An 18,160-nucleotide genomic window follows, 5' to 3' on the forward strand; every position below is an offset into this window, starting at 1 on the left:
GTTGCAGTCCTCCTCAGTATTGACTATCCCTCAATCTGGTGTCATCCGCAGATTTAGAAATTGTGTTTTTGATTCCAAAGTCTAAATCGTTAATATAAATTGTGAATAACAGTGGTCCCAGCACTAATCCTTGTGGAACACCACGACCCACCTTCTGCTACTGTGAATAGTTACCCTTTACCCCTACTCTCTGCTTTCTGTCTTGAAGCCAGCTAACGATCCCATCTGGGGGTAACCATTCCGCAGTCACCCCCAGCACCCCCTCCCCTTCCCACGGCACCTTTCCATGCAAGCGCAGGAGATGCAACACCTGTCCTTTTACCTCCTTCCTCCCACTGTCCAGGGCCCCAAATACTCCTTCTGGGTGAAACAGCGATTTACTTGTACTTCTTACAATTTAGTATCCTGTATTCGCTGCTCACGATGTGGTCTCCTCTACATTGGGGAGACCAAACGCAGATTGGGTGAGCGCTTTATGGAATACCTCCATTCAATCCGTAAGCGTGACCCCGAGCTTCCGGTCGCCTGTCACTGCAGTTCTCCACTCCACTCCCACTTTGATATCTCTGTCCTCGGTCTCCTACACGGTTCCAATGAAGCTCAACGCAAGCTCGAGGAACAGCACCTCATCTTTCGTTTAGGCACTTTGCAGCCTTCTGGACTTAACATCGAGTTCAACAATTTCAGACCAGTACCTCTGCACATATGTTGCTCCCGTTCCTCCTATTTTTAATAACCCCCCTCCCCCCGCTTCCCCCGATCTTATGCATTTTTTTTCTCTCTGTTTTCCATGGCAGCTGGTAGTTATTCATTCATTCACAGCCTATCCAGACTCATCTTTTTCTAACTTCTGCCATTACCATCTCAAGTCAGCCCATCATCCCTTTTGTCTCTCTAATCTCTCCTGTCTTCCACCCTGTCACAGACCTTCCCTTTTGTTCTTTCCTCCCCTCCCCCTTTCAGTACTCCTTAATAATCTGTTAATTTCGAACTTTCGCCAGTTCTGACGAAGGGTCATCGACCTGAAACATTAACTTTGATTCTCTCCACAGACGCTGCCTGACCTGCTGAGATGTCCAGCATTTTCTGTTTTTATTACAGCTATCCCTTCTGCTACTTGTCCTCGACTCTGCATTCTCTGACCTTGTCAAGGCCTTAGAGAGGGTGCGGAGGTGATGTACTAGAATGGTACCAGGAATGTGGGACTTCAGTTACATGGAGAGACTAGAGAAGCTGGGGTAATTCTCCTTAGAGCAGAGAAAGTTAAGGGGAGATTTGATAGAGGTGTTCAAAATCATTTGATAGAATAAACAAGGAGACACTGTTTCCAGTGACAGAAGAGTCGGTAACCCAACAATTTAAGGTAATTGGCAAAAGAACCTGAGGCGAGATGAAAAGATATTTTTTTACACAGCAAGTTGTTATGATCTGGATTGCATTGCTTGAAAGGGTAGTGGAAGCAGATTCAATAATAACTTTCAAAAAGGAATTAGATAAATACTTGAAGGGGAAATTTTTGCAGGGTTCTGGGGAAAGGACAGGGGAATGGGACTAATTGGATAGCTCTCTCAAAAACCCAGCGCAGGCACGATGGGCCGAATGGGTTCCTTCTGAGCTATATCATTCTATCATTCTATGATCGGCACCTCAGCTGCTGCATCGGCAAATCTGGGTGATTTTCCTTGGCACAGCTCCACAATAACGCTGCTATTTTTTTGGGTGCTTCCCTTTAAAAGCCTACTGTGGACCTTTACATAGTTGTCGAAGCATCAGGTAATCTGTGAGCACTCAGACGGGTTTAGTGCACACCAAGATCTCACAATGTATAGCTAATGATGGGCAGCCCCTGAAGGTTCATTGGGCGTGCCAATGGGGAATAGTTACTAAGACCAGTTGTACAAGGGTGTTATATTCACAATCAGTAGAGATGCAATCAGTAACGTATGGTGCCTGGGAAGTTGGAGCTTTGCGATTGCCTTAGAACCCCTGGGACTCCTGCTGGAATGCACCCATGTGCTAATGTCAGGTAAGGGCAGAATTAAGCTTGGCTATGATGTCCACCATAATTTTATGATGTCAAAGAATCTTGCCTACACAACCAATGGGCACTTGAGGGTGGTGGTACTGAAGGACTGTCAGTGCCCCTCGAATCATAGCCCAAGTGTGAGTCAGTACCTTCAGGAGATGAGGTGAGAAAAGATTTCTAAAAATGGAGTAATTGATCCCCTTATATCTAACGTTTATTTATATTCTTTTACCTTCAAGGGTCCTCAGAATATAATTGTGGCGAGCCCTATCCTGACTGATGATTGTTGGTTTAATATTGTGTACAATGGGCCTAGGGTGATCATAAAGACAGGAGATGGAAAACTGCTCACCACAAAGGGCACGGGTCAGCTCATGGTGGGATATTTTGCAACTGGTGAGTTACGATTTACTCTTCATTCAAGCATTCATACACCCCTTCCCTATGTACATAAGAACATAAGAAATAGGAGTAGGTCATTTGGTCCACCGAGCCTGCTCCAACATTCAATAAGATCCTGGCTGATCTTCTCACTCAACTCCACCTTCCCGCACTATCTCCATATCCCTTCATTCCCTTAATATTAAAAAAATCTATTGATCTCTGTCATGAATATATTCAATGACTGAGTCTCCACAGCCCTCTGGGAATTCCAAAGACTCGCCACCCTGTGAGTGAAGAAATGTCTCCTCATCTCAGTCCTAAATGGCCGACCCCTTATTCTGAGACTGTGACCCCTGGTTCTAGACTCCCCAGCCTGGGCGAAACATCCTCCCTGCATCGACCCTGTCAAGCCCTGTTAGAATGTTATATGTTTCAATGAGATCATCTCTCATTCACCTAAACTCTAGGGAATATAGGCCTAGTCCACTCAATCTCTTCTCATAGGCAATCCCCCATCCCGGGAATCAGTCTTGTGAACCTTTGTTGCACTCCCTCTATGGCAAGTATATCCTTCCTTAGGTAAAGAGACCAAAACTGCTCACAATACTCCAGGTGTGGTCTCACCAGGGCCCTATATAATTACAGTAAGATGGCTTTATTGCATGCACATATGAGTTAATAACTGCTGTAAAGTTGCTCCTCTGATGGCCTAGTAGGCAAAGACACTGCCCTTATAGTATAAAGCCATACACACCAGCAGGTATCTGGTTCGATTCCCAGTTTGTGATGTGCTGTGCTGGCTGATCTGAGCTGGGTGGTAGCAGTTGGGCACGTATGACAACCATTATGTGAATTAAAAAGCAGCCACTCTCTGATATTTGGAGCTTTAGTCACCAACTTCAAGAATCCCTAAGTATCTGTTGAAAAAACTGGCAACGTTAATTTTGTAAAGCCCAGTATACTTTAGTGTCCTCTGGAGAAAGCTGTTTGTCACATAACACTCAATAACACAGAGCGAGAAAGGACTCAGATTCCGATTCGACAACACCATACACTTTATATAGTGCCTTTCATGGGACACTTTGCCAGAGATTGGAAGATACTTAACTGGAGGTGGGAGAGAAGCTATGGACAGTGTGTTTGGACAGGTAGATTTCGAAGGTTGGGAGAGATGTGGCAAGATATGGGGCTTTAGCAAGAGTGATTGAGAATGCAGGGCATGCCACTGATAGTCCAGTGGGGATAGACGGGGTACATGTTGTAAGTGGAGGATGCGTGCTAAGATATAGGGCTGGAGAAGATTACAGAGTGAGATCAAGGAGCAATTTAAAATCAAGAACAAGAATTCCATAGTCAGTGCACTGAGGTAGGACAGCCAACAGAAATGAACAAAGACACGCACATGGGACAGGATGAGACAGCAGAATTCTGAATGGGTTTGAGTGTACGTAAACTGGAATTCGGGAAGCCAGTGAGAAGGGCATTGGGAGAAATCAAGTTTTGAGTTGGTAGACCTGGATGAAGGTTTCGATTGTCATGAGGATGAATGAGGGGTGTAAGTAGACAATGATATGGAGGTTGACATAAACTTGGATGTAGGGTTTGAAGTTCAAAGCGAACATCAAGATTATATTCAGCCTGAATGAGCTACTGAGAAAGGAGATGGAATCAGCACCTGAGGCACAATACTTCTGGAGGGAGCTCATAGATTCAAAGAATGATACAACACAGGAGGTCATTTAGCCCATCGTGCCTGTGCTAGCTTCAATTAGTCCCAGTCCCCTGCTCCTTCCCCATCACCCTGAAAATGTTTCCTTTTCAAGTATTTATCCAATTCCCTTTTGAAATGTATCATAGAATCTGTTTTCACCACCCTTTCAGGCAGTGCATTCCAGATCATAACAAATTGATGTGTAAAAAATGTTTCCCTCATGTCATCTCTGGTTCTTTTGCCAATTACCTTAAATCTGCGGCGTCTGTTTACTGACGCATTTTCCACTGGAGACAGTGTTTCCTTATTTACTTCATCAAAACCCTTCATGATTTTAAACACCTCTATCAAATCTCCCCTTAACCTTCTCTGTTCCAAGGAGAACAACGCCTGTTTCTCTGGTGTCTCCACGTAACTGAAGTCCCTCATCACTGGTACCATCCTCGTGAATCTCTTCTGCACCCTCCCGAAGGCCTTGACATCCTTCCTAAAGTGTGGTCCCAGAATTGGTTACAATACTCCAACTGTGGCCTAACCAGAGTTTTATAAATGTTTAGCATAACTTCCTTGCTTTTGTACACTATTTACTCATTAGGGCTGCTGACCAAGGGCCGTGCGGCTCTTTGTCGGCCGGCGCGGACACAATGGGTCGAAATGGCCTCCTTCTGCGCTGTAAATTTCTATATAGCCCAGGATCCTGTATGCTTTTTTAACAGCCTTCTCAACTTGTCCTGCCACCTTAAAACTGGAATTCCTGGAATCTATATGGGTAGAGCTGCAGAACACCAAAGGGCAAAAAAACGTTAGTGGGAGTTGTGTACAGACCTCCAAACAGTAGTAGTGATGTTGGGGAGGGCATCAAACATGAAATTAGGGGTGCGTGCAATAAAGGTGCAGCAGTTATAATGGGTGACTTTAATATGCACATAGATTGGGCTAACCAAACTGGAAGCAATACGGTGGAGGAGGATTTCCTGGAGTGCATAGGGATGGTTTTTTAGACCAATATGTCGAGGAACCAACTAGGGGGGAGGCCATCTTAGACTGGGTGTTATGTAATGAGAGAGGATTAATTAGCAATCTCGTTGTGCGAGGCCCCTTGGGGAAGAGTGACCATAATATGGTGGAATTCTGCATTGGGATGGAGAATGAAACAGTTAATTCAGAGACCATGGTCCAGAACTTAAAGATGGCTAACTTTGAAGGTATGAGGCGTGAATTGGCTGGGATGGATTGGCGAATGATACTTAAGGGGTTGACTGTGGATGGGCAATGGCAGACATTTAGAGACCGCATGGATGAATTACAACAATTGTACATTCCTGTCTGGCATAAAAATAAAAAAGGGAAGGTGGCTCAACCGTGGCTATCAAGGGAAATCAGGGATAGTATTAAAGCCAAGGAAGTGGCATACAAATTGGCCAGAAATAGCAGCGAACCTGGGGACTGGGAGAAATTTAGAACTCAGCAGAGGAGGACAAAGGGTTTGATTAGGGCAGGGAAAATGGAGTATGAGAAGAAGCTTGCAGGGAACATTAAGACGGATTGCAAAAGTTTCTATAGATATGTAAAGAGAAAAAGGTTAGTAAAGACAAACGTAGGTCCCCTGCAGTCAGAATCAGGGGAAGTCATAACGGGGAACAAAGAAATGGCGGACCAATTGAACAAGTACTTTGGTTCGGTATTCACGAAGGAGGAGACTAACAACCTTCCGGTTATAAAAGGGGTCAGGGGGTCTAGTAAGGAGGAGGAATTGAGGGAAATCCTTATTAGCCGGGAAATTGTGTTGGGGAAATTGATGGGATTGAAGGCCGATAAATCCCCAGGGCCTGATGGACTGCATCCCAGAGTACTTAAGGAGGTGGCCTTGGAAATAGTGGATGCGTTGACAGTCATTTTCCAACATTCCATTGACTCTGGATCAGTTCCTATGGAGTGGAGGGTAGCCAATGTAACCCCACTTTTTAAAAAAGGAGGGAGAGAGAAAATAGGGAATTATAGACCGGTCAGCCTGACATCGGTAGTGGGTAAAATGATGGAATCAATTATTAAGGATGTCATAGCAGTGCATTTGGAAAGAGGTGACATGATAGGTCCAAGTCAGCATGGATTTGTGAAAGGGAAATCATGCTTGACAAATCTTCTGGAATTTTTTGAGGATGTTTCCAGTAGAGTGGATAAGGGAGAACCAGTTGATGTGGTATATTTGGACTTTCAGAAGGCGTTCGACAAGGTCCCACACAAGAGATTGATGTGCAAAGTTAGAGCACATGGGATTGGGGGTAGTGTACTGACATGGATTGAGAACTGGTTGTCAGACAGGAAGCAAAGAGTAGGAGTAAATGGGTACTTTTCAGAATGGCAGGCAGTGACTAGTGGGGTACCGCAAGGTTCTGTGCTGGGGCCCCAGCTGTTTACACTGTACATTAATGATTTAGATGAGAAGATTAAATGTAGTATCTCCAAATTTGCGGATGACACTAAGTTGGGTGGCAGTGTGAGCTGCGAGGAGGATGCTGTGAGACTGCAGAGCGACTTGGATAGGTTAGGTGAGTGGGCAAATGCATGGCAGATGAAGTATAATGTGGATAAATGTGAGGTTATCCACTTTGGTGGTAAAAACAGAGAGACAGACTATTATCTGAATGGTGACAGATTAGGAAAAGGGGAGGTGCAAAGAGACCTGGGTGTCATGGTACATCAGTCATTGAAGGTTGGCATGCAGGTGCAGCAGGCGGTTAAGAAAGCAAATGGCATGTTGGCCTTCATAGCAAGGGGATTTGAGTACAGGGGCAGGGAGGTGTTGCTACAGTTGTACAGGGCATTGGTGAGGCCACACCTGGAGTATTGTGTACAGTTTTGGTCTCCTAACCTGAGGAAGGACATTCTTGCTATTGAGGGAGCGCAGCGAAGGTTCACCAGACTGATTCCCGGGATGGCGGGACTGACCTATCAAGAAAGACTGGATCAACTGGGCTTGTATTCACTGGAGTTCAGAAGAGTGAGAGGGGACCTCATAGAAACATTTAAAATTCTGACGGGGTTAGACAGGTTAGATGCAGGAAGAATGTTCCCAATGTTGGGGAAGTCCAGAACCAGAGGTCACAGTCTAAGGATAAGGGGTAAGCCATTTAGGACCGAGATGCGGAGGAACTTCTTCACCCAGAGAGTGGTGAACCTGTGGAATTCTCTACCACAGAAAGTTGTTGAGGCCAATTCACTAAATATATTCAAAAAGGAGTTAGATGAGGTCCTTACTACTAGGGTGATCAAGGGGTATGGCGAGAAAGCAGGAATGGGGTACTGAAGTTGAATGTTCAGCCATGAACTCATTGAATGGCGGTGCAGGCTAGAAGGGCCGAATGGCCTACTCCTGCACCTATTTTCTATGTTTCTATGTTTCTATTCCTGGAACTTAAAACAATTACTATCACGAGAGAAAAAGTACTAGGCAAACTAATGGGATTAAAGGTGGACAAGTCCCCTGGACCTGAATTCTAGGATCTTAAAAGAAGTGGCTGCAGAGATAGTGGATGCATTGGTTGTAATCTACCAAAATTCCCTGGATTCTGGAGAGGTCCCAGCCGATTGGAAAACCTCAAATGTAACGGCTCTATTTAAGAAAGGAGGCAGACAGAAAGCAGGAAACTATAGACCAGGTAGCCTAACTGTCATTGGGAAAATGTTGGAGTCCTTTATTAAGGAAGTAGTAGCAAGAGATTTAGAAAATTATACTACAGTCAAGCAGAGTCAGCATAGTATTATAAAAGGGAAATCAGGTTTGACAAATTTGCTGGAGTTCTTTGAGGATGTAATGAGCAGGGTGGATAAAGGGGAACCAGTATATGTCATGTATTTGGATTTCCAGAAAGCATTCGATAAAAGGTTACTGCACAAGATAAGAGCACACGGGGTTGGGGGTAATATATTAGCATGGATAGAGGATTGGCTAACAGCAGAAAAGAGAGAGTCTGGATAAATGGATCATTTTCAGGTTGGTAAACTTTAACTAGTCGGGTGCCACAGGGATCAGTGCTGGGGCTTCAACTATTTACAATCTATATTAATGACTTAGATGAAGGAACCGAGTGTAATATTGGCAAATTTGCTGATGATACAAAGATAGGTGGGAAAGCAAGTTGTGTGGAGGATGCAAAGAATCTGCAAAGGGATATAGACAGGCTAAGTGAGTGGGCAGATGGAGTATAATGTGGGAAAATGTGAGGTTATCCACTTTGATAGGAAAACTAAAAAAACAAATTATTATTTAAATGGGGATTACAAATGCTGAGGTACAGAGGGATCTGGGGGTCCTTGTACATGAAACACAAAAAGTTAGCATGCAGGTACAGCAAGTAATTAGGAAGGCAAATGGAATGTTGGCCTTTATTGCAAGGGGGATAGAGTATAAAAGTAGGGAAGTCTTGCTACAACTGTACAGGGCATTGGTGAGACCACACCTAGAGTTCTGTGTACAGTTTTGGTCTCCTTATTAAGGAGAGATATGCTTGCATTGAAGGCAGTTCAGAGAAGGTTCACGAGGTTGATTCCTGAGATGAAGGGATTGTCTTATGGAGAAAGGTTGAGCAGTTTGGGCCTATATTCATTTGAGTTCAGAAGAATTAGAGGTGATCTTATTGAAACGTATAAGATTCTGAGGGAGCTTGACAGGGTAGATGCAGAGAAGATGTTTCCCCTCGTAGGGGAATCTAGAACCAGGGGGCATAGTTTCAGAATAAGGGGTCACCCATTTAAAATGTAAATGAGGAGGAATTTCTCCTCTCAGAGGGTCATGAATCTTTGGAATTCTCTACCCCAGAGACCTGTGGAGGCTGGGTCATTGAATATATTTAAGTGGAGATAGACAGATTTTTGAACAATAAGGGAGTCGAGGATTATAGGGAGAGGGCAGTGAAGTGGAGTTGAGATCTATGTTTCTATGTTTCTATGTATGTACTTTTGGGATCACTGGCCACTAGATGGCGTCACTGTTGGAGACCATTGGGCTGCACGCACGTGTGTGCTGCCCAAGTATAAAAGGCCAGCCATTTTGTATATTAGTCACTTTGGGCCTTAATAAAGCAGAGCCAAGGTCATAGAAACATAGAAACATAGAAAATAGATGCAGGAGTAGGCCATTCGGCCCTTCGAACCTGCACCACCATTCAATAAGATCATGGCTGATCATTCACCTCAGTACTCCTTTCCTGCTTTCCCTCCATACCCCTTGATCCCTTTAGCCATAAGGGCCATATCTAACTCCCTCTTGAATATATCCAATGAACTGGCATCAACAACTCCCTGTGGTAGCGAATTCCACAGATTAACAACTCTCTGAGTGAAGAAGTTTCTCCTTATCTCAATCCTAAATGGCTTACCCCTTATCCTTAGACTATGTCCCCTGGTTCTGGACTTCCCCAACATCGGGAACATTCTTCCCGCATCTAACCTATCCAGTCCCGTCAGAATTTTATATGTTTCTATGAGATCCCCTCTCATCCTTCTAAACTCCAGTGAATACAGGCCCAGTCGATCCAGTCTCTCCTCATATGTCAGTCCTGCCATCCTGGGAATCAGTCTGGTGAACCTCAATAGCAAGAACGTCCTTCCTCAGATTAGGAGACCAAAACTGAACACAATATTCCAGGTGAGGCCTCACTAAGGCCCTGTACAACTGCAGTAAGACCTCCCTGCTCCTATACTCAAATCCCCTCGCTATGAAGGCCAACATACCATTTGCCTTCTTCACTGCCTGCTGTACCTGCATGCCAACTTTCAATGACTGATGTACCATGACACCCAGGTCTCGTTGCACCTCCCCTTTTCCTAATCTGTCACCATTCAGATAATATTTTGCTTTCCCGTTTTTGCCACCAAAATGGATAACCTCACATTTATCCACATTATACTGCATCTGCCACGCGTTTGCCCACTCACCTAACCTGTCCAAGTCACCCTTCAGCCTCTTAGCATCCTCCTCACAGCTCACACTGCCACCCAGCTTAGTGACATCTGAAAACTTGGAGATATTACACTCAATTCCCTCATCCAAATCATTAATGTATATTGTAAATAGCTGGGGTCCCAGCACTGAGCCCTCTTGGAGTTAAACAGTACTCAGTCTAACAGTTATTGCATACACAACATTTGGGATGAGGCAACAAGAACCTTTGCATGCAAAAATGAGCACAATTGGATTGTTGGAGCAATTTGTGGAAGGAGAAGATTGGGCGGACTTTGTGAGCCATTTGAGCCAGTTCTTCGTGGCCAACAAAATGGAACAGATCGGCACCGGGTGGTGTTCCTCACAGTTTCCGGTCCAAAAATTTATGGCCTGATAAAGAATCTACTCCTGCCTGTGAGTCCAACAGAGAAGACGTATGAAGAATTGTGTACACTGGTACAGGACCACCTTAAGCCAGACGACGGCATCATCATCTCGAGATACAGATTTTATAAGCACGTTCGCTCAGAAGGCCAGAATGCGGCGGAATTCGTTGCTGACCTGAGACGCCTAGCTGGACCTTGTAAGTTCAGGGCTGTGTTGGCAGACATGCTGCGGGACTTCTTTGTAATCGGCATCAACCACGAGGTGATGCTGCATAAACTACTGGCGGTGGAGACGTTGTACTTGAACAGGGCCATCACGATCGCTCAGTCATGCATGACGACGGAAAGAAGTCTAAAGCAGATATCAGTGAAAAATTGAAACTCGGCAAGTACTGTAAATGTGACTGATTCGGCGTTCAGCAGAGCAGCGCGTGGCAGGGCCTACTCGACTGCGTACGCAAAACCTATGGCTACTCAAAGTCCGCCAGCGGGAATGTATCTGATTTCTCCGTGTTGGCGTTGTGGGGGAATGCACCGGCACCAGCAGTGCCGATTTAAGCAATATAGTTGCAAAGGCTGGCTGAGAGTGGGGCATCTCCAGCGCAAGTGTCCACAGATGAGCAAGCGTGCTGTGACACACCACGTGGAAGATGATGGTCAGACTAGCGCGGATCCAGATACGCAATCCGAGATACCAGAGGAGGAAGTGTATGGACTGTACTCGTTCTTAACTAAGAGCAAACCGATAATGATCAATGTGAAATTTAATGGGGTACTGGTATCGATGGAACTGGACATGGGGGCGAGTCAATCGATAATGAGCCAGAGGGCATTCGACAAGCTGTAGGATACTAAGGCTGTGAGGCCCAGGCTGAGTCTAGTCAATGCCAAGTTGCGCACATACACCAAAGAACTCATAACGGTGACTGGCAGTGCCACAATTAAAGTGTCGTATGATGTTGCGGTTCACGAGTTACTGCTATGGATTGTCCCAGGCAATGGCCCAATGCTGATCGGCAGGAACTGGCTTGAAAAAATCAGATGCGATTGGAACAACATCAAGGAGTTGTCGTCGGAGAAAGATACATGTGCCCATGTACTGAGCAAGTTCCCCTCGCTGTTCGAACCAGGCATCAGCAACTTCACGGGAGCTAAGGTGCAGATCCATGTGGACTCAGATGCAAGACCCGTCCATCATAAAGCTCAGGCAGCTCCGTATATGATGAGGTAGAACTGGACAGACTCCAGCGTGAAGGGATCATATCACCGGATGAATTTAATGAATGGGCCAGCCCCATTGTTCCTGTGCTGCAATGTGATGACACAGTCAGAATCTGTGGAGACTACAAGGCTATGATCAACAGGGTTTCGAAACAGGATCAGTACCTGTTACTGAAGGCTGATGACTTGTTGGCAACACTAGCCGGGGGGAAGTCGTTCACCTTGATGTCGGCCTACATGACACAGGAGCTGGTCGAGATGTCAAAGAGACTTACGTGCATTAACACGCATAAAGGACTGTTTATTTATCACAGGTGCCCTTTTGGAATTCGCTCAGCTGCAGCAATATTTCAGAGGAACATGGAGAGTCTACTGAAGTCCGTTCCCAGAACCGTCGTGTTCCAAGATGACATCCTGATCACAGGTCGTGACTCCGAGGAACATCTGAACAACCTGGAAGAGGTTCTACATCATCTGGACAAAGTGGGACTCAGACAGAAACGCTCGAATTGTGTCTTCATGGCACCAGCGATCGAATTCCTGGGGAGGAAAATTGCTACTGACGGCATCAGACTCACGGACGCGAAAACCAAGCCCATCAAGAATGCACCCAAGCTGCAGAATGTGATGGAGCAGCGTTCGTTCCTGGGTCTACTCAACTACTTCGGTAACTTCCTACCTAAATTGAGCACCTTATTAGAACCACTGCACGTGCTGCTGAGAAAAGGCGACAACTGGGTGTGGGGTGCATCTCAAGACAGAGCTTCTGAGAAAGCCACTAATCTGCTTTGCTCTAACAAGCTGCTGGTGCATTATGACCCAAGTAAACATTTAGTATTGGCCTGTGATGCTTCGTCATATGGAATTGGTTGCGTACTCCAACAAGCTAATGAGTCGGGTAAACTTCAACCAGTCGCGTATGCTTCAAAAAGCGGAAAGAGCTACAGCATGGTAGAGAAAGAAGCACTAGCCTGTTTGCATGGGGTTAAAAAGATGCATCAGTACCTGTTTAATCTTCGGTTTGAACTGGAGACAAGTCGCTCATTTCACTGTTCTCTGAAAACAAAGGTATCAATACCAATGCTTCATTCCGCATCCAGAGGTGGGCGCTGGCATTATCCGCTTATGATTATGTCATTCGCCATAGACCTGGCACCGAGAAGGAGTGGAAACGCCACAACCAGCGGACCTATTGTTAGTTATGGATGCTTTTGAGAGTGAAGGAACCCCTGTCAGGGCTCAACAAGTTAAGACCTGGACCAGCCAGGATTCGATCTTATCGGTGGTGAAGAGTTGCATCCTCAAAGGTGATTGGTCTACCATATCCAAGCAAATGTGCGAGGAGACCAAACCTTACATTCGTTGCAAAAATGAACTGTCTATTCAGTCGAATTGTATACTGTGGGGAAATTGTCTTGTTATGCCTGAGAAAGGGAGAGAGAAATTTGTACGTGAGCTACACAGCACACATCCCGGCATTGTAATGATGAAAGCCATCGCCAGGTCTCATGTATGGTGGCTGGGAATTGACTCTGAGTTGGAATCATGTGTGCATCAGTGCAACACTTGCGTGCAGCTCAGCAAAGCACCAGAGGAATTGCCGCTGAGTCTGTGGTCCTGGCCATCCAAACCATGGTCCAGGATCCACATAGACTTTGCAGGTCCCTTCCTGGGAAAGATGTTTTTAGTTGTGGTGGATGCATATTCGAAGTGGATAGAGTGTATAATCATGTCATCCAGCACATCCACAGCTACCATTGAGAATCTCACTGTCATGTTCGCGACACATGGTCTGCCTGACATCGTTGTTAGCGACAATGGATCGTGCTTCACCAGTCATGAATTTCAAGAGTTCATGAAACTCAATGGCATCAAACATGTAAGGTCACCACTGTTCAAACCTGCATCCAATGAGCAAGCAGAACATGCTGTCCAAATCATAAAGCAGAGTATGAAGCGAGTAACCCAAGGGTCACTGCAGACCCGCCTGTCATGCATACTGCTTAGTTACAGGACAAGACCACACACGCTCACTGGGGTCTCGCCTGATGAACTAATGATGAAAAGAGGTCTTAAGACCAAGCTATCTCTTGTACACCCTGCCTTGAATAATCATGTTGAATATAGAAGACAAAGTCAGCAAGGGTATCACAATCGCGCAGCTGTGTCACGCGATATTTCTGTAAATGATCCTGTATATGTTCTGAATTATGGTCAGGGTCCCAAGTGGATTGCTGGTACTGTCATGGTGAAGGAGGGCAACAGAGTATTTATTGTCAAGCTCAAAAATGGGCAAACATGCAGGAAACATATGGATCAGACAAAGCTGCGGCACACAGACGAACCGGAACAATCGGAGGAAGAGACAATCGACGACCAACCAACCTACCCCTGGTCATCAGAGGACTCAGTGGTCATCAAGGAATCAGGACTTTTAATCACTGACATGTTCAATGAAAATGGACTTTCAATCCCTGACATGGCCATTGCCACTCCCACCAGGTGAGCCACCCAGCCACCAGTCACAACAGACTCTGAACACTTACCCAAGGCTGGAGTTGAACCGAGACGGTCAACCCGGGAACGTAAAACACCGGACCGTCTCAATTTATAAAAGACTGTGTTAATATCTCAGAGAGGGGTATTGTCATATATTTTCTTTTGGGATCACTAGCCACTAGATGGCGTCACTGTTGGAGGCCATTGGGCTGCATGCATGTGTGTGCAACCCAACTATAAAAGGCCAGCCATTTTGTATATTAGTCACTTTGGGCCTTAATAAAGCAGAGCCAAGGTCATACCTCTTGGAGTTAAACAGTACTCAGTCTAACAGTTATTGCATACACAACAAGGTCAAAATCAGATCAGCCATGATTTTAGTGAATGGTGGAGCAGGATTGAGGGGCCAAATGGTCCACTCCTGCTCCTATTTCTTAAGTTCTTCAAAGATTTGTGTATGTATACTCCCAGGTATGTCTCTTCCTGCGTCCCCTTTAGAATTGTACCATTTCGTTCATATTGCCTCTCCTCATTTTACCTACCAAAAAGAATCACTTCACACTTCACTGCGTTAAATTTCATCTCTCATGTATCTGCCCATTTCACCAGTCTATGTTCTCCTATACTCTGTAATTATCCTCCTCACTGTTTGCTATTTTTCCAAGTTTTGTGTCATCTGCAAATTTTGAAATTATGCCCTGTATACCCAAGTCCAGGTCATTAATATATATCAAAACGAGCAGTGGTCACATCACCAAACCCTGGGGAACATCAGGGTAGATTTGCCTCCAGTCCGAAAAACAACCGTTCCCCACGACTCTCTGCTTTCTGTCCTGTAGCCAATTTTGTATCCATGCTGCCACCGTTCCTTTAATCCCATGGGCTTCAATTTTGCGAACAGGTCTATTATGTGGTACTTTATCAAATGCCTTTTGAAAGTCTATATACACAACATCAACTGCACTACCCTCATCAATCCTCTCTATTACTGAACAAGATGCTTACATCTTGCCAGTATTAATCTTTAGAAATTTCTGGCTTATCCATGCCTTGATATCCAGCTAACAATTAAGCAGGATATTGTCACTTGTGGAGTAAAGGAAGAAATTAAGTTGGGTATCAGTGACAGTATCTATAGAATTCCACTCTAATCGATCTGTGATCTTTACTGCATCAAGTAGGCAGGTGCCAAGCAATAGCTACAGCATCTTCCAGCTTTGGGTGGGGGAGAGAGGTGGGGTATGGGGGAGAGGGGGAGGAAGGGAAATTAATCAGACAAGCAGAGAAGCTTGGAGCTTGGTCGTCCAGGTCACATTATGGCAACCTGCTCCAGTGGCCGGTGGCCTATGGCCAGGGCACATTGTGATGACCCTATTGGCTGCTGAGTAAAACTAAAAGGGATAGAAATACAAACAATAAAAGGGAAATATCCAAATACTTCCAAAATTATATGTGTTCTGCCTATGGTCCTGAGTTAGATACCTCCCTATTAAAAAGTGTTCATCTGTTGAGCTGATAATAGATAAACATAGAAACATAGAAAATAGGTGCAGGAGTAGGCCATTCGGCCCTTCGAGCCTGCACCATCATTCAATAAGATCATAGCTGATCATTCCCTCAGTAACCCTTTCCTGCTTTCTCTCCATACCCCTTCATCCCCTTAGCCGTAAGGGCCATATCTAACTCCCTCTTGAATATATCCAATGAACTGGCATCAACAACTCTCTGAGGCAGGAAGTTCCACAGGTTAACAACTCTCTGAGTGAAGAAGTTTCTCCTCATCTCAGTCCTAAATGGCCTACCCCTGATCCTAAGACTATGTCCCCTTCCCCAACATCGGGAACATTCTACCTGCATCTAACCTGTCCAGTCCCATCAGAATCTTATACGTTTCTATTAGATCCCCTCTCATCCTTCTAAACTCCAGTGAATAAAGGCCCAGTTGATCCAGTCTCTCCTCATATGACAGTCCAGCCTTCCCCGGAATCAGTTTGGTGAACCTTCGCTGCACTCCCTCAATAGCAAGAACGTCCTTCCTCAGATTAAGAGACCAAAACTGTACACAATATTCCAGGTGAGGCCTCACTAAGGCCCTGTACAACTGCAGTAAGACCTCCCTGCTCCTATACTCAAATCCCCTAGCTATGAAGGCCAACATACCATTTGCCTTCTTCACCGCCTGCTGTATCTGCATGCCAACTTTCAGTGACTGATGAACCATGACACCCAGGTGTCGTTGCACCTCCCCTGTTCCTAATCTGCCGCCATTCAGATAATAGTCTGCCTTCGTGTTTTTGCCCCAAAAATGGATAACCTCACATTTATCCACATTATACTGCATCTGCCATGCATTTGCCCACTCACCTAACCTGTCCAAGTCACCCTGCAGCCTCGTAGCATCCTCCTCACAGCTCACACCACCACCCAGTTTAGTGTCATCCACAAACTTGGAGATATTTCACTCAATTCCTTCATCTAAATCGTTAATGTATATTGTAAAGAGCTGGGGTCCCAGCACTGAGCCCTGCGGCACTCCACTAGTCACTGCCTGCCATTCTGAAAAGGACCCGTTTATCCCGACTCTCTGCTTCCTGTCTGCCAACCAGTTCTCTATCCACGTCAGTACATTACCCCCAATACCATGTGCTTTGATTTTGCACACTAATCTCTTGTGCGGGACCTTGTCAAAAGCCTTTTGAAAGTCCAAATACACCACATCCACTGGTTCTCCCTTGTCCACTCTGCTAGTTACATCCTCAAAAAATTCCAGAAGATTCGTCAAGCATGTTTTCCCTTTTATAAATCCATGCTGACTTGGTCCGATCCTGTCACTGCTTTCCAAATGCGCTGCTATTTCATCCTTAATGATTGATTCCAACATTTTCCCCATAAACAAAGGAAGACTCGTGAGGGGGATTTAAGCTGCGCATTTCGGTAATTATATCATGGTGTGTTGGTTCACAGATAATTCTGAAGAATTCATTCTAAAACTCACCAACCGACCACTTCTAATACTGCAAAGTGATTTTGGCTTTGTTGCGTTTGGTTGTGGGACTCAACGGTTAGATGGCAACAGACCCATGTATGAAGCAAGTTGGATGACTTCAAATGATGAGGGCTACTACCAATTCCAACTTGGTAAGTTTATGATCAATATAGTGCAATAACCCTTTTGAAAGAATCCTGGCTGTCTCTCAGAAATATAAGTAATTTTAGCTAGGATTTAATTAGAGCTTTTTTTGTAAACCAGAGACAATTATGATTATTTCCATCTTTTCTCTTCTCCACTCTTGAAGTGATTCTTGCAGAGATACAGTTTTGTAGGTGTACCTCTCCCAAGTAATCTTTCTTCATGTGTCAGCCTAGTTATTAATGTCAGCAGATAATTCAACTGTGTGGGATACCACAGCCAAGCTCAATCCTGTGCTCACCTAACCCATCAGCAGGATGCCAATCCCCTGTCTCGGCCATGAGTTGTACAAGTAATGAGGAATCTATTGAACCAAGGATAATGAGAAAATACAAACATGCTTTAAAAGTGATTCAGCTGATTAGTTGCATATATGATTTTAAAAAGGTTCCTGATTGCTAGATTATCTTTTTAAAAGAGATCTTAATGGTGAAATGATTCCTTTTAAAGATGACATATAGGCCTGTAATTTGCAGTCAACAGCGAAGCAAACGCATTCATCGCTGACCCCAAAATAAGCTTTCCACAAGGATCTCACGATCTCTGTGGCGAGAGGTTCAGCTTTTCCAACGTGCAATTGAAATCAGTTAATTGAAGTTAATGAGGAATCCCTAATGCGAGCTGTTATGATGTCAACAAAGCTGTCTAAGGAGCCAATCAAAAATGCACACAGTGAACCAAGAAAGTAAGCTCCTTTGATCCTAACTTTTTAAAAATGTTAGCAAGAGCAAAACAAAGATTGGGACTCTCACATGGGGAAAAGGGTAAACCTGAAATAAAGATAAACAAACTTAATTTT

At 44.8% G+C, this 18,160-nt stretch overlaps 1 protein-coding gene across 1 annotated transcript in view; it reads left to right on the forward strand.

The window, feature by feature from the left end:
- LOC139279537 (fascin-like) overlaps nucleotides 1-18,160 on the forward strand; it is a 41,808-nt gene that overhangs the window by 19,391 nt on the left and 4,257 nt on the right. Inside the window, exons 4-5 of the mRNA XM_070898663.1 lie at nucleotides 2,266-2,422; nucleotides 17,136-17,309. Of these exons, the coding sequence (XP_070754764.1) occupies nucleotides 2,266-2,422; nucleotides 17,136-17,309 (331 nt within the window). The remainder of the gene's footprint in view (nucleotides 1-2,265; nucleotides 2,423-17,135; nucleotides 17,310-18,160) is intronic.

Source organism: Pristiophorus japonicus, chromosome 14 (genome assembly GCF_044704955.1).
Source record: "Pristiophorus japonicus isolate sPriJap1 chromosome 14, sPriJap1.hap1, whole genome shotgun sequence".
Taxonomy (NCBI): domain Eukaryota; kingdom Metazoa; phylum Chordata; class Chondrichthyes; family Pristiophoridae; genus Pristiophorus; species Pristiophorus japonicus.